The sequence below is a fragment of the Poeciliopsis prolifica genome, unplaced genomic scaffold (assembly GCF_027474105.1).
Source record: "Poeciliopsis prolifica strain line A6 unplaced genomic scaffold, Auburn_PproV2 SCAFFOLD162, whole genome shotgun sequence".
Taxonomy (NCBI): domain Eukaryota; kingdom Metazoa; phylum Chordata; class Actinopteri; order Cyprinodontiformes; family Poeciliidae; genus Poeciliopsis; species Poeciliopsis prolifica.
Window position 1 is genome coordinate 297,210 of NW_026562537.1, and position 17,184 is coordinate 314,393.

The window sequence follows — 17,184 nt, forward strand, 5'->3', positions numbered from 1 at the left end:
ACATCTGAAATCTGTTTCAGGTGTTTTGGGCAACCGAAGCTGAAGTTAGCTTCCGATTGTCGCTTAGACAATTATTGATTATGTATCAATAATTTTATACACATTGAAATTATTGAGCTTGTTTGAATTTATCATTGGATTGGGCGAATCCACCTCATTCGCCCTTTAACCGACACTAAAGCATCTTTACCTTGCTTAAACCTAGGCTGGATTATTCAACACTAGTAGTAGAATATTTAAAACTTAGTTGAAATCAGTTAATGAATGCAATACTTTGGGATTTGGTTTGGTTTCCCAAATCGTAAAGTATTATAGTTTTTAAACTATAACATTATAGTAGGACAAGAACAGATGGAATTGCTTTATAGCAAATTTCTCGAGTCGGAAGCTAGTCAGAAGCCAACTTCAGTTTTGTATGTGGGGAAAACACTGTAAATTCGGAGCTTTCGCAATGAGCACGTGAACGCCCCCCTGAGCTCTGATTGGCTCTGACTCGGAGCCAAACAGTCCAGCAGCAGAACACGTTTGCAACTAACAGTGAAGAAGAGACGCACAAAGAGTTAGCGTTACGGCTAACACTTTATTTTCGTTACATAGAGCTATGCTGAATTAAAGCTTGTTTTCATGTAATGATTAAACATAACGTGGCTCGTTTAATGTAACACAGAGCGGGCTTTTTAACGGATGAGCTGAATCTGCCTTTTTCTCCTTAGCTTAGCTGGTTAGCTTAGCTGGTGTCAAACCTTTTTACGTCCGTGTTCACTCGGGAACGTCGAGACGCTGAAGCTGCGTAGGCTCTACGACTGACTTGGGTTTTGTTTTCTAAATCAAACAGCGTGTGTTTGTGGGGTAAACGGCTACAACTTTTGCATAGAAAGCGTCACAAGTCACCCTGCGAAACGAGGAAGTCTGAATGAAATCTGCATTGAGCTTCTTCGAATTTTTGCACTTCGCGCGAGATTTGACGCTTCGCCTGATGAGTTAAGTTTGTTTCTATGAAAGTACACCAGAACAGGGTGCTGGAAACTGGATTTTCCGTGGAAATATCAGGCCGACCCGTCCGCACTTTGACTCGTGTTGGTGGAGAATAAATTGGAGCCAAGATGATTCCCGATAAAGCCCCGCAGGAGAACGTCTTCCACTGCTCCGAGGACCTGAAGAAGGAGTCCCACATCCCGAGCTTTGACAAATACAAGGAGCTCTACGTCCGCTCCATAGAGAATCCAGATGGTGAGTATCACTTTAACCTACAGAACAGATGAATGCTAAAAGTGACAAATCTCGTGAGAATCTGGAAAAGACAACAGGGGTGTCGCAACCTGCAGGATTGCATCTCCACACCCAGTCGTACATCCGCATTGCTCTGATGCACTGGATCAGTGAAAGCTCAAAGTTTCTGCAGGAATGTCCCAGTTTTCACTCTGAAACATTTCAGTTTCCTCTGAGGCGAGAATGAAACCCACAAACACTGATTTCTCAGGACATTGAGTCCCTATTTCACTACAAACACGGAGTTATGCAGTGATAAATGGAGACTTACTGCAAAATGTATTAAACATGCATATTCACACAGGTAAACAGAAATAATACAAACAATACTGTTATAATATTTATAATAACTATAATATGTTGCGATTCCCTGGCCTTTTGAATGAACTGGTCCAACCTGTCTTATGTTATTAGTACTGATTGGACCTGTCACAATGACACATGTTCATGTTGTTCCATTGTAATAAACAATTATATTGCTTTGAGTCCATTTTGAAGTAATATAATAATAATAGTGGTATTATGTTGGAAGAAAACATTCTCAAAGATTAATAAATGTTAAATTCTATTGAATATTTAGCACTAAAACTGGAGAACATAAAAAAATCAACAAACATAAACACAACAAATAAATGAATTATGAAATCTTTGTAAGCAATATTGTCCTTAAAAAAAACAAAAAACATTGAGTTGAGACCAAAACACTAAACTGTGGATGTTTATTATCCAGTTTTTGATAGGAAGAGAGAAAAGGATTTGTCATTCAGTTACATGGAGGTTTAGGATTTACTTTATAATAAACAATAAAGTGAATGTGATTCTTTTTGGCTGGTTATTATGACTCATGTCTTCCATTAAAACCAAAGGAAATGTCGATGTCTTGTTGAGATAATCTGGTTTCATCATTTTGCAGAACATAATACATCCACTCTTCCTCTTGCAAACCCATTTTAAAGCCTCAGATAAAGTTTTAAATATTGCACGTATGCAGTTATCCCAGCTTTTAGTTGTATTTTTTATTTTTACTTCCTGGTTCAAGGCTCAGTGTGTCTTTATTTCCTCCACAAAAGGCCATTTGATTGCACTAACTCATAAACATAAACGCTCTGTGGTAGTGATATTCACTTTACTCCTGTGCACATTTACAAGGCAGATAACTGCAGGAAGGAATACATGTGAGACATTTTCTAGTGCGTCACTACAGACATGCAGCCTTTTGGGACTTTATCACAAACTTACAGCTTCAGTGAATCATTGATCTCCCCCATTGCTGTTTAAACTACTGAATTAACTCAACTTTAAAAATGAGTTACACGTTCAGAAAACATTCTCAAAGATCAATAAACTTTAAATTCTAATAAACATTTAGCACTGGAACTGGAGGACGTTTTAAATATCCAAAATCAATGAACACAACACTAGAAACAAATAAATGAAGCACCAGACTGAAGACTTTTACCATCCAGTTTTTGGCAGAGAAAAACAATAAACCACACGAAACACTGAGGCTGATTCCTATCATTTATGTATTTGCATTTCCTGAGAAATTAATTATACAGCCAACAGTCATGCTTTGTATTTTTGAAAAACACAAATATTGATATTTTACCCCAATTCCTGGACGTTGTGCATGAAGAGCAGGAAGTCCGTTTGTCTTGTCCTGTCAGCTTATGGTTCTGAACCAGAATAATGTTTGTTAATGACTGTGATACATTTTTCTGTGTTTCAAATGTGAAATTCTTCAAAAACACAGCGGTGCCTTGCTGTAATTGTCCTTGTTTCTTTGCCGCAGAGTTCTGGGGCGCCATTGCTAAAGATTTCTTCTGGAAGACCAAACACGCCGGTCGGTTCCTGGACTACAACTTCGACGTGACCAAAGGAGAAATCTTCATCAAGTGCATGGAAGGAGCCACCACCAACATCTGCTACAACCTGCTGGACCGCAACGTCCACGAGAGGAAGCTCGGCGACAAGATCGCCTTCTTCTGGTTAGTGGAGCGCAGCGCCAACCGATACGGCCGAAAATCGCATCACGATATGAGAGTTTAACATCTGATATCAATAATTATTGATCACAAACTGGTGGATTGGCCTTTTCTGTTTCATGAGGCGAAACTTTAAACTGGAAGTTACTCAGTGAGTGGGTTAATGCCACGCTCTTTGCTGATTGGCTGATTCCCCAGAATGTTCAGGGCACGTTGAATTTTCTGTCAGATGGATTATCTATTGATATTGATCTGCTGATATCTATATTATCATTGATTTATTGTCCATCTGTTGTATGGAATCCAAATAGAGCTGGAAGAAAATGGAAATGAACTGATGTTTCAGTTTTTGCTGAAGGGAGAAGGTTAATGCTCCCTAATTATTAATTATTATGAATTAAATAACACAAAATCAAGCATCAAGACCATATCAGATAAGCTGTTGATGCTTTTGTTATTAGACAACAAGTTTGGTTTGTTTGTCAGCCATATCGGAGTAAAACTTCCTCAAGACTGATATTCATAGTCATTATGATTATTATGACCCATTATTGGTCTTTAATTCTGCAAGAAACAATAACAGAAACAGGTCAGATGTTTATTTTTTTTTACTGTCTCTTACTCCAGGGAAGGCAATGAACCCGGAGACGACTTGACCGTCACCTACAGAGAGCTGCTGCAGAAGGTCTGCCGGTTCGCTAATGTCCTAAAATCCCAGGGTAAGTCCCATCTACCTGCTTTAAACATCTGATCAGCCACTGAGCCTCTCAGGGAGTTTTCACACTTTTATTGGGGACCAAAATTGCATTTTTGTTAAATTTGTGTCAAACAAACAAAACCCTTTGGAACCTGTTTCCCTCCTGGCCTGTGGGGGCGCTGCACCAAGAGAAACAGAAGGAAAGACTTCTGAAGAAGACACTGAGCATAACTTCCTTCTTTACCAAATGTGAACGAAAATGTAGAGGCATCAGATTTTAATGGTTGGAGGATTTTTCTTCAATAAAACACCAGGCAGTTCTCCTGCTAAAGCTAAGCTAACATATTTGGATTTACCCAGAATGCCCTGCACAGTAGTTCACTTCCTGCTTTTATCGTCGGTCTGCTCGGCATCCACATATACTATATGATCATCTTTCCAGCTCCAGTGTACTGGCATAGTAATGGAAGTTCACTTTCTCAAAGATTAGTAAACTTCAATATCTGACAAACAAAACACGAGACGAGGAAGACGTCTTATATGTCCAACATAAACAAAGAAACAACTATTAAAATTGCTACTAAAGTCTCTGAAAAAGTGTCAAGTTGAGACTTTTTAACCATGTGTGACATCAGCCAAACTGGGAAAATGCAGCTGCTTGGCCACCATTCAGCCCAAAGAGGGCAGCAACGAGACGCTTGTAAGCCAAATATTGCAGTATTAAGCAAATTTACACAGTTGGTCTGCAAAAAATATCCTTAATCTGAGCAGTAGGACACGTGTAGAAATGGAATTAAATTATCCCGAGACCTCAGCCTTGAGGAACCCCAACTGCTTTACAGTCACTGAATCACAGAAATGTATCATTTCAAAGTTTCTCTCTGAGTAAGAATTGTATTTCCTGACCTCCATTATTGAACACAAAATCAGCTTCTTACCAGTAAACTAGTATTAAATTCATTTAATCTCTGAACTTGTTACATTCTGTAAAGTCCCAGGGGATTTTGACAGGAACCAACTTCTATGGTTTTCTGGCTCTTAACGGCTGTCGCTCATGCAATGGAGTTGCTACACCATCTGCAGAGAACATGATGATGAAATGTACTGAATCCTCACAGATTATGAAAGCACCTGGTTTCACCACAGTAACAGTTTTTTTTAGCTGCTGTAGGCAATAAACTGTTGCTGTTGAGAGAAGTTTCCTCTGACTTTCTGCTTCGAATCACCAAAACCCTGTTTTCAAGGTTTCTAAGAGGCAGAGGCTGGGCTGCCTAATAAAAAGCTGAATTTTATTCTGTCCCATCGTTTTTCTTCCATCCAACATGTTTTAAATGAGTTTTGATAGAATAATGAATAATAACCTGTTTGGTGTCTGTTATTTTAGTCCTCAATTATTAAAATATTCAATCATTCAGGCGATTAATCGGTTCTACTGATGATTAATGGGATGAATCACACATGGCTGCAGCTCGCTGTTATTCCTCAGGCAGTTGATCAATTATTTAGATGATTGATAAATTAATCTGATAAAAATGCCACACTCTGCAGGTTTTCATTTAACTGCCGAAGTTTTTTATACAAAATTACAAATACATAAAAAAAGTAAATAAACAAAAATTCCTTTTACATAAAAAAACATTTTATTGCCTAAAATGCAATAACGTAGCAAAGAGTATTAAGTATTTAAATCAGCTCTTTTTCAATACAGTCTGTTGATCGTTTCTCCAATTGACCAATTAATGATTGGATAGGAAAAATACTTAATATGAGAATTGTGCAGAATTTGATTCTGGGTAAAACAGATTTACAGACAAAAAAGTTTTTTTGCAGTTAATAAAAATGTAAATATTTTTGGACTATTTTGGTGTAATTACTGCCACATAAGTGTTGTTTTCTCAGCAAATGGGCTTTTTTTGAGTCTCACTAGACGATCGATTAATCACAATTAATCGTTTGAACCTTTGCGTTCTTGTGTGCAGGAGTGAAGAAGGGCGACCGCGTCTCCATCTACATGCCCATGGTGGTCGAGCTGGTGGTGGCCATGTTGGCGTGCGCCCGCATCGGAGCCGTCCACTCCATCGTCGTGAGTTTACAAAACCTTCCTGCGAACTTCGGCTTTGTCTGATCGTAGATTGTGTGCGTAAACCCACCGCTGCTCCCAGTTTGCAGGTTTCTCCGCCGAGTCTTTGTGCGAGCGCATCATCGACTCTCAGTGCTTGCTGCTCATCACTGCAGGTCAGTTTGAACCAGAAGAATCCAGTTGATGCCAGAACCAGAACCGGCTGATCCTGAGTCTGTAATCAAAGCCTAATCCCCCAGATTAGTCTTTGATTAATCCAGCAGCTGAAGCTCATTTCTTCTTATGTTTCACTCATAAAAAATGTTGTGTTTTTTTCTCCAGTTAACAAGTTTTATAAAAGAAATAAAGAAGTTACTGACCTCAGGACACAGAAATTTGGATTCAGCTACTTTTTCTGGGAGAATAAACTAATAACGACTCTTTGCTGACCTATAATTGGTATCGGCTAAAATCTGAGTCCATTCATGCTTTTTAAAGATAGTAAAACTGCAATCATAGTTGTAACTAAATACATTTACTCAGTTACATTTATTTGAATAAATAATAAATTATTCAAGTAAGACTTCTTTCCTGTATTTTGACTTGAATGAAATTTCTGGATGCTATAATTATTTCTTTTGCCTGATTTTATTGTGTAATTATGCTATTTATATGAATTGTTTTCATTTTGGTCTTTAAAATACGAACATTTCCACTTAACTTTATATTTTAGGCATGATGTAATTTTGAAGGTTAAATTATTGATAATTTGATCAGCGACTGGAGGAGATATTTTACCAAATGTTGTTTTAGTCTTGAGTAAAGATATTAAGCTAGTGCTACTCTTGACTGTAATCTTCAGGGCTTAGGGTCGGGGTTCCTCTGCTCTCCTCTGCATGTGAAATGTTTGTCTTTCTGTAAACAGTCTCAGCTGGAGTTAAAAGTTTTGTGTTTTTGGTTTGAACGGCGCCTAAACCTTCTGTGTTTCCATGTCAGACGGTTTCTACCGAGGAGATAAGCTGATCAACCTGAAGCTCTTAGCAGATGAAGCTCTGCAGAAATGTAGAGACAAGTAAGCTGTACACCCCCTTACTCTCTCTCACACACACACACACACACACACACACACACGCACGCACACACACACACACACCCGTCTCTGAGGTGGATTAAGCTGCAGCTCTGCTGAACTATTAAAATGTCTTTAGCTTTTTTATTATTCTGACAATTAAATGATCAATCTGCTCATTTTTCATTTAATACAATTTTAGAAATACAAATACTGAATAAATATATAATTAAAACCTTTTTTTAGAATAAGAATTATTCCCTGTAATGCATTTCTTTAGAGAACGACAGATTTTTTGTAGCAAAGGTTACATCTGCAGCTAAAAATGAAAACCTGAATAAACACTTAAATAAAACCTTTTTATTGGACTTGACATCATTAAAGTGTGGAGCTCATCTGGTGATATAAAACAATAAAACCAACTGACAAAGAGTACAGAGGAACTTTCTAAGCTCAGAATGACAATAAAAGTGACATATTAACAATGATATGTTGGTACTTCTGCACATTTTGATTTGATCTGTTCAGCAGCAGGAACAAATTAACCAGGATCACGAGATCCCAGACAAAACCAAACCCGATCCATCCGTGTCTCTTCTCTAAGTGGAACTAAACCCGGCAGTTTGCTCACGTTGTTGATGTGAGACGCGCGTCGTAAATCAGGACGTAACAAACAGTGGCTGAAAATTATAATTATGGATTTATGAAAGAGTCACTAACTGCGTTTCCGTTACAAATGTGTTCAAAACTTTGTCCGAAAAAACACAATTTCCACTAAATAAGAAACAAAATTAGAATCTCACACAATAAGTTTGTTCACAACATGAATCATTAAGAAACATTCATCACCTTCATTCTCGTTGTTTTCAGTTGTAGTTTTGCAAAATATACAAATTTCAATACAGCTGAGATTAAAGACAGACATTTTCTAGAAAAATCTTAAGATTTAATAAAAGTTGAAAAAAATTCTCAAAAATTCTAAAATTAATCTTTAATTTTTTTTCTGCCAAATTATGGAGCTCAGAAATTTGGTTTTTCTAGAACTTTTCCACAATTAATTTAAAAAAATTTTTAGCCTTTGAAGCTCAGAAGTTGCCTCATCTTTTCTATAAATTTTCTGAGATTTTCAACTTTTGAAGCTGAGAAATTAATTTTTTCTTTATTTAATTTTCTGAGATTTTTTTACTTGCAAATTTGTTAATTTTGGAGTTTGTGTGTGTATGTGTGTGTTTTCTTTTCAAAATTTCTAATATTAAGCTAAAATGTCAGATTTTTTTTCTCACAAATTATCAACCTTTGAAACTGAAACATTTTCTTATTTTTTTTTTTCAAAGAAATTTCTCAAATTAATCTGGACATTTTAGATTTTTCTTTTGTGCAATTTTTTGACATTTGCAGCTTCTTTTTTCTTTTTTCTTTTTGAAAGATTCTTGTATCTATTTTTATATCTACGTATTATGACCCCAACACATTATACTTCTTTGTTGTTCTAACATAAAGTATTTATGTTTTGAGTTTATGCCATGAAAAAAGTCTAATTTTGCAGCTTTTTGATGCTGCAAGGCGCTGCGTGCTCACAGTGAGAGGATGAAGTGAACATTTGGTTTTTGGGTTTTTGCAGAGGATTTCCACTGAAGCAGTGCATAGTGCTGAAGCACTTATCGAAGGAGCCGGAGGCGGCGGGAAGACAGTCTCCTCCCGCCAAGCGAGCGTGTCCAGATCTGGAGGTGAGGAAACGACGGATGAAGCCGGGCTGCAGCAGAAAATGCTAACTTTATGGTCTTTTTTCGTTCTGCATTCGTCCTAAAAGCTTCTCAGCCTTCATCTGTCTTGATTTGATTTGGTGTCCCTGGTTTTGATTATTTTTTTGTTGGCGGGTTTCCTTCCCCCATTAACCTCTCGTTCCTCCTGTTTTGCCTTTCCCTCCCTCACTCCCATCCAGCAGGAGAAAAGGAAAATAAAGAAAACACATCATGCTCCAAAGGTATTTCCATCTCCACAACTAAAATCCTCCATGTCATCTTTTGGGGTTTTGTTTGCGTTGTCGGATGAAAAATCTGATGTTTGTTCTGCTGCTGCTTGGAAATGCTAACCTAAAAAATGAGCGTATGCTAAAAAAATGACCTGTGAACTCAAGCTGTTTACGGTTAGCATTGGGATCAAAATATTTTCTTAAATATGTCAACATGATGCGTTACAAAGACTGAAAGATTCTTTATTGCCACTTTAAAGATTAATTTATTATCTTCCAACTTGTTTTGATTTTGTGTTAGCTCCTGCTAACGATGTTAGCTCCTGCTAACGATGTTAGCTCCTGCTAGCATAATAAACAGACGCTCACAAGCTGATCATGTTTGTTATTCAATTCATGTTTAATTAAATTAAAAAGTACTTTATTGATAGCAAAAGTAGGTTAAATAGTTTAATTTAGTTTACAGCTAACGCCACATGAAAACTTTGAAGCAACTTGCGACCGTTAGCCTTGACATCTTGTTCTAGGCTCTAGTCACTATAGTATGATATATTTCACATGTGAAATGCACCATAAAGCTAAAACTGGACAATAAACCAGAGACTGCATCAGAGTACAAGGGTTTCAAATCAGTCTGTTTTTTAATATGTGAAATGCAACCAAACTTGTGGATCAGCCTTTCCTGTTTTATTCACAGTTTTCACTGCAAGCCGCTGCTTTTCACTTTTAAACCGTTATGAGTCAAAACCTCAGAACAGAAAAGCTTTTCTTATTCCAGTTATTAAGTTTGGCCCACTAAGGGGAATGAAAAGAGTCCACAGAGCCAATAATGTCATCTTTCATTGACATTTGACCTTTAAAGTAATTTCACTAAAGCATGTAACCCAGTCTGGGAGGAAGACTGCACCATTAGCAGATTGAAGAAATCCCAGTAACGGCTGAGGACTGAAGGTCGCTGCAGAGGTCGTCCTCATGAGACGGACGTTTCAGAGATTTACTCCTGAAAGGAGCAGCGTTTCTGTCCTCCTGATTGATTTGTGGCTTTGCTACAAACTCACCAATCAATGAGATGAAGCCATAAACTCTGCAGGCTCCTAACTGGCCCACTTAAAGTAATGAGAAATGCAGCCTAAATCACTGCTGTGTCATGCTTGTTTTAATGTCATTTTGCCTCATTTCTGATTAATTTTCTTAAATTTTGTTTCCGTGGCTAAGCTCTGGTGTCCACTGACATTAACTAATGAGGTATTTATAATTTCAGTCACTGATTTCCACTTATTGGATGCAGATATTTGCTGCTAATTTGTAAGTTTGACTTGTTTTCTTACCGCTCTGGGTTGTTTCTTCTCATGTTTTCTGTTTTGCTTTCTGCTCCAGGTGCCTGGAACCGGACGTCGACTTGTGTTGGCACTTTCTGATGAGTGGCGCTGCAGACGAGTGCGAACCCGAGTGGTGCGAGTCTGAAGACCCGCTCTTCATTCTCTACACCAGCGGCTCCACCGGCAAACCCAAAGTAAGGGACACAAAACAATCCCTCCTTTTTTATTTTAGATTTTTAGAATCAAAATTAATACTCTAGATTTAATTTATAATAACTGAGTAAACAAAAATTAGTTGGGGTTCATTTTCATTGAATCTAGCGCTGTCAATCACTGAAATGTATGAGCAGGAAAACAAGTTACTGTTTCAGAAAAACTGTTTATCCACAGTCATTGGTGGATGTGCTAACTAGCATTAGCATTCATAACAGGCTTTGTTAGCTGTAGCTTAGTAGAGAGCAAGGGAGACGGAAACAGGTGATTGACAGCACTAAGACCCGCCTCCTGGCTCTGATTGGTTGTTTCTAGTTAGGGGAGAAGGCAGATGTGATCATTTTTCCAGTTTATTTATCTCCTATGGTACCATTATGACATGATAACAATTTCAACAAATATGTAAAAAAAAATAAATAATAAAAATGTATATAAAACATTTAAAATAAAAAAATCTGCCAGTGGAACTAGTTTTACTGTTCACTAGACACAAATACTTGGTTGGATTTAGTGTGTGTGTGTGTTTTGCTGATAGTTTCCTCTCTGCAGGGCGTTCTTCACACGGTCAGCGGATACCTGCTCTACGCCGCCACACCTTCAAACTGGTGTTCGACCATCAGCCCGACGACGTCTACTGGTGCACGGCGGACATCGGCTGGATCACGGTCATCCTACATCACGTACGGGCCTCTGGCCAACGGCGCCACCAGCGTGTTGGTGAGGAACCGTTAATTGATCTCACTTTGTCCTCCCTGTAGTTTGTAGAAACAGTAGAAACGTCTTCGGTTTCCTGTCATGGCAGTGGACTTATTTCTAATCACTTTGATAAGGAAGTCGCTCCAATGTCAATGACTTCTACCTCATTATCGGCATTCCTGCTAACGCCACGTATTTCATTCTGAGAACAAAGAGTTTAATACATTATCTAACTTTTTATTTAGATTTGACTTCATTTTTTCAACATAATTAAGTTTTGATCAGTTTTAGCCATGTGCTTACTACAGCAGAGTATCTTTTTGAAATTACAAAAGTAAAGTCATTAATAGCATTAGAATAAAGTTGCAATGTTACCAGAATGAAGTCATAAAATTACGTTTATAAAAGTTGATTTAATGAAAGTGAAGTTTGAGAAGTTATCAATATCTGATGTGAACAGCTCAATAAGTTTTGATCAAGATGACACAGTTGTAAAACTTTACAAGATGATCAACATTCCTCATTTTTCAAAATAAAGTTGCTACTTTATTACAACTTTATTTTCTAATATGGAGTTTATTCTCATATTATTACGATGTTATCCTCGTAATATTACAACGTAAATCTACATTTTTCTCACAATATTATCAGTAAATTCTCATAACATTCTGGCTTTTTCTCATATTATTGACTTTACTCCCAATATCATATATTCTCTTAATGTTTTTCTAACTCTGTTTAGTTTGTGATATGAACACTTATTTTTATTTTGGAGAAATGGTTTTCCTCTTCCTGTGTTTGTTGTTCTGCCGTTGCCATGGTGACGTGACCTCCGCCCTCTGCTCCCAGTTCGAGGGTTTGCCTACGTACCCCGACGTCGGCCGCATGTGGCAGGTTGTGGACAAATACCAGGTGACGAAGTTCTACACGGCGCCGACCGCCATCAGCTGCTGATGAAGTACGGCAGCGAGCCGGTGCAGAAGTGAGCGACCCGTTTCCCACCCGTTTGCTACCCGTTTCCCACCCGTTTCCCACCCATTTCCTACCCGTTTCCCACCCGTTTCCTACCCGTTTCCCACCCGTTTCCCACCCGTTTCCACCCGTTTCCTACCCGTTTCCCACCCATTTCCTACCCGTTTCCTACCCGTTTCCTACCCGTTTCCCACCCGTTTCCCACCCGTTTCCTACCCGTTTCCACCCGTTTCCCACCCGTTTCCTACCCGTTTCCCACCCATTTCCTACCCGTTTCCTACCCGTTTCCCACCGTTTCCTACCCGTTTCCACCCATTTCCTACCCGTTTCCTACCCGTTTCCCACCTTTCCTACCCGTTTCCTACCCGTTTCCCACCCATTTCCCACCCATTTCCTACCCGTTTCCTACCCATTTCCTACCCGTTTCCTACCCGTTTCCACCCGTTTCCCCATTTCCCATTTCCCACCCGTTTCCTACCCGTTTCCCACCCATTTCCACCCGTTTCCCACCGTTTCCCACCCATTTCCTACCGTTTCCCACCCATTTCCTACCCGTTTCCCACCCGTTTCCCACCCATTTCCCACCCGTTTCCTACCATTTCCACCCGTTTCCCACCCGTTTCCCACCCGTTTCGACCCCGTTTCCCACCCGAGACACGGACGCGTCCTGAATGGACTTTCTCTGCTTTTTTAAAGGTACAAACGCAAATCGCTGAAGGTTCTGGGAACGGTGGGCGAGCCCATCAACCCGGAGGCCTGGCAGTGGTACCACGGCGTGGTGGGAGACAAACGATGTCCGATCGTCGACACCTTCTGGCAGACTGAAACCGTCAGTACCGACCCGACCCGGCGGGCTGCGTCGCCATGATGACCCGGTTCAACTGCTCTCTGTGTCTTTGGCTTTCAGGGCGGACACGTGCTGACTCCTCTGCCGGCGGCGACGCCCATGAAACCCGGATCCGCTGTGAGTAAACGACCCGGTTCAGAAAAACATCCACAGGATGCTGGTCCAGCTGCGACCCAGTCCGGTTTCCCAGTTTGCACTGGTGTGAAAAGTATTCACTCCTCTCCTGTTTTACTGGTTTTTATGTTTATCGTGTTTTAGTGTTTCAGAACAATTTAAATGCCAAAAACAACACAACTAGTGAGCTTTAAATGTTTTTCATTAAGGGAGGGGAAAAAGTTATTTAAGACCTAAAAACCTAAAGATCTAAACACCAGGCCTGTTATGATAATGTCATTTTGAGTCAATTTTCAAGCAATATAATGTTCACACATTCAAATAAACTTTAAATTCAAATGAACATTTAACTGGAGAACATTTTAAATATCCAAAATAAACAAACGAAACAAAAACAACAAATAAAAATAAATTATAGTCTCTGTAAACAAAATTATCCTTAAAAAATAAAGCTTTAGTTGAGACTAAAGTACCAGATTGAGAAGTTTTATCATCCAGAAAATTAATAAAACATCCAAAGGGAACTTTTACAATGTTTTAATCTGTCGTGTGATTTATTGCGACAGGCCTATTAATAACTGTTGCTTCTAATAACTTAGCGATATTAGTGATAACTTCCAGCTGTGGAGGAAACTTGGCCCACTCTTGTTCTAATTCAGCCTTTTTAATGTCATTGATTTCTTGATGTCCTTTCAGAACCTTTGTATATAAAAATAAAATATTTTGTTGAAACATTGAATGTGATCAGAATATATGTAATAAATCAAAATTAACTCATTAAATTCATGGCTTTACTCATAAAAGCTGAGAAAATAAAATTTACTTTTTTGTGTGTAAAAGCATTTGTTGCTCTTAATTCACCAGATTAATTCATGTTTACAAAACGTTTGATGTGTGGGTGTTTTTGATAAAATGTCTAAATATGTGACTTTCTGTCCTCAGACGTTCCCGTTCTTCGGCGTGGTGCCGGCCATCTTGAACGAGTCTGGTGAAGAGCTGGAAGGGCCGAGTGAAGGATACCTGGTCAGGATAGAATATGTTGTTGTCTTGCCGTATGTTTCCTCTGGCGCCTTGCGTTGAGCGCGCTCCGCTTCTCCGCAGGTGTTCAAGCAGCCGTGGCCGGGTGCGATGCGGAGCATTTACGGGAACCACGAGAGATTCGAAGCCACATACTTCAAGAAGTTTCCGGGATATTACGTCACGGGGGACGGTGAGGCACGGTCATTTATATCAGCATCAGCCGTTCAGGAGTCGCCCTGGTCTGTTCTCATCACCTGTTTCTACCGTAAGGTTGCCGAAGAGACAAGGACGGATACTACTGGATAACAGGGAGGATAGACGACATGTTGAATGTGTCAGGTAAGCATCGCTAGCTGAACAAACTCCTTCTCATCAGAGCCGTTGCAATGAGTTGAAAGACCCTCTTGAAATATGTGGAATTTAAGTGTGAATAATTAGCTTCTGGTGCTAATGCTAACATAACTAGCATTAGCAACAATAATTGTTATTGTGTTAGCAGAATAGCTAATGTTATTATATATTACGCTAGGAAAATTAGTGATTTAATGCTTTTGTTAACTAACATTAGCATGAGCAATGTTGCACACCCAACTAGTTATGTTAGCATGACTATCATTAGCATAAATAATTGGATAACTAGCTAATGCTTGAATCCTGATGCTATAAAAAATAGTATGCTAATGCTAGGACAACTTGCATGATAAGCATTACTTATGCTAATGCTATTATAACTAGGACTAGCTACTTAAGGCTAATGCCATTTTTTCTCTTCCTGCTAACTTAATACAGTTTGCCACATAAATATTTAATTCTTTGAGTACGGGATCAGGACCAAGGTTAATGTTAATGCTAACCAGTCTTAGCATCGGTAATGCTAATGCTAACTTACTAGCATTAGTTAAACTAGCTATTGCTATTTGGGCACACAAACGTTCAAATATAATGTTTCTTTTTTTAAATTCAGCATATAATGTAAATTTTAACTTGATAATCGTAGCTTATCGATTAATCGTTGGACACACAAAATAAACGTAAACTTAATGAAGGAGCTGTATCTGTTTTATCCATGGTGTGACTGTGTATTTCCTGCTGCTCTCCCTCCAGGCCACCTGCTGAGCACGGCGGAGGTGGAGTCAGCCTTGGTGGAGCACAAATCGGTCGCCGAAGCCGCCGTGGTGAGCCGCCCGCACGCTGTGAAGGGAGAAAGCCTCTACTGCTTCGTCACGCTGAACGACGGCGTGGCGTACAGCCAGGCGCTGGAGGCCGAGCTCAGGAAGCAAGGTGGGTCCCAACCGGGCCGAACCAGACAGGACCGGGGCAGAACTGGGGCAGAGCCAGTCTGATCTGTTTCTGTTGTACCTGCAGTGAGGGAGAAGATCGGCGCCATTGCCACTCCAGACTACATCCAGAACGCGCCCGGACTTCCCAAAACCCGATCCGGTAAACACTTCCCGCACAAAAAACATAAAAATATTTCTGTTTATTTTTCATTGGAAATATGTTGAAATAAAACAAAACTAACTTACAACTCGCTTTTCAGCCAGATATAGGAGCTTCGTTTAAGTTAATGATTCAGTTGGCAGATAAATTTACTGAGAACAATAAATTTTTCCCACATTTCGGGTGAAATAATTAATATCAAACAATTATTTAGTTGGTAAGACTTTGCGTTTTTGCAGTGTGATCTGCTTGTAAACGAACTTCATTGTGTTTGCAGGAAAGATCATGCGGCGGGTGCTTCGTAAAATTGCCTGCAATGAAAAGGATCTGGGCGACGTTTCCACGCTGGCCGACTCCTCCGTCGTTGACGAGCTTTTCAGGAACCGATGCGTCACCACGGCGTGACGACGCCCCCCGGAGACTCGCCACAGGAAGCGCAGAAGACGAGCCGGCGCTGCTGGAAAATATTTCCTCCTTCCGCTGCGGCGGCGGCGGCAAAACGCTGCAGCGGCGGCGTTGCAGCCAGTAACGCAGCAACAACCCAAAGGTAGCAGCTCAGGGCGTTCAGAACCACCGGGCGGCTTCTTCTTTATTCCTGGTTTCTGCTAGAAGACAGTCGAGTTTCTCTAACGGTCCAGTCAAATCCAAGCCATAACACTGAATAACGTTTTTAGCAAGCTTTATCTGTCATTTAAAAGAAAAATGTCTGTAACCATTTTTTCTCCTGTCTGTTTTTATTTGAACTGAATTTAATCATATTTTGTTGGCTGTTTTGCGTTTTTATTCTGTCAAGATAAGACAGTCGGTGTACATCAGAGAAATAATATGAACATGTTTCTACATCCGTTGGCTGGCAGAAACTGCACTGCAAAAACAGAAAAAGCAGTTTTGAAAATATCTTGGTATACTTGAAAAAGAAAAAACTAACTTACAAGTAACTTTTCAGCAAGAAACAGGAGCTTATTAAACCAAATAATTCCTTAATATCGCTAAAAAAGAACGAGTTTAACTGGCAGGTTATTTCATTTATAACATGGAAAAATGTTTTGTTTTAAGGAAAATAAAATCAGCCAGTTAAACTCATTTTTCTCACCAATATTAAGGAATTATTTACTTAAAACAAACTCATCTAAAGTTAACTTGTAAGTAGGTTTTGTCTTACTTCAAGTGTACTAACATATTTACAATAAAAACTAACCAGAATTACTGGGTAGAATTGTGTTTTGAAGTGTAGAGAAGACATTTAACTTAAAATAACAACAAACTCATCTTGAAACATAAAAAATAAACCTTTAAAAGTTTAACTGTTCACTCTGAAATCAGACATAACAAATTAAATCTTTGTTGGGTAAGGAAAGCTGGTGAAGTCGGTAGCTGTAGTTGTAAATATTCATGATTTAAACTCAGATTAACAGAATTGTTTATTTCCATAAAATATCCACTCATGTTTTATTTCATCTGTTGGTTTTGCTGTTTAAAAGCAGCTGGAGAAATTAAACTACACACATTGTA

The 17,184-nt window shown here is 39.1% G+C and overlaps 1 protein-coding gene across 1 annotated transcript; it reads left to right on the plus strand.

The window, feature by feature from the left end:
* The first annotated feature begins 510 nt into the window (after positions 1 to 510).
* LOC129356245 (acetyl-coenzyme A synthetase, cytoplasmic-like) lies at positions 511 to 17,184 on the plus strand. The gene is given in 21 exon segments (XM_055025847.1): positions 511 to 1,230; positions 3,062 to 3,257; positions 3,882 to 3,973; positions 5,931 to 6,034; positions 6,114 to 6,186; positions 7,007 to 7,082; positions 8,701 to 8,810; positions 10,431 to 10,564; positions 11,133 to 11,172; positions 11,175 to 11,247; positions 11,249 to 11,300; positions 12,129 to 12,222; positions 12,225 to 12,261; positions 12,948 to 13,080; positions 13,159 to 13,215; positions 14,155 to 14,235; positions 14,314 to 14,422; positions 14,503 to 14,571; positions 15,337 to 15,513; positions 15,598 to 15,672; positions 15,950 to 17,184. Coding segments are annotated over 21 exon segments (2,037 nt in total). The 5' UTR covers positions 511 to 1,103; the 3' UTR covers positions 16,078 to 17,184.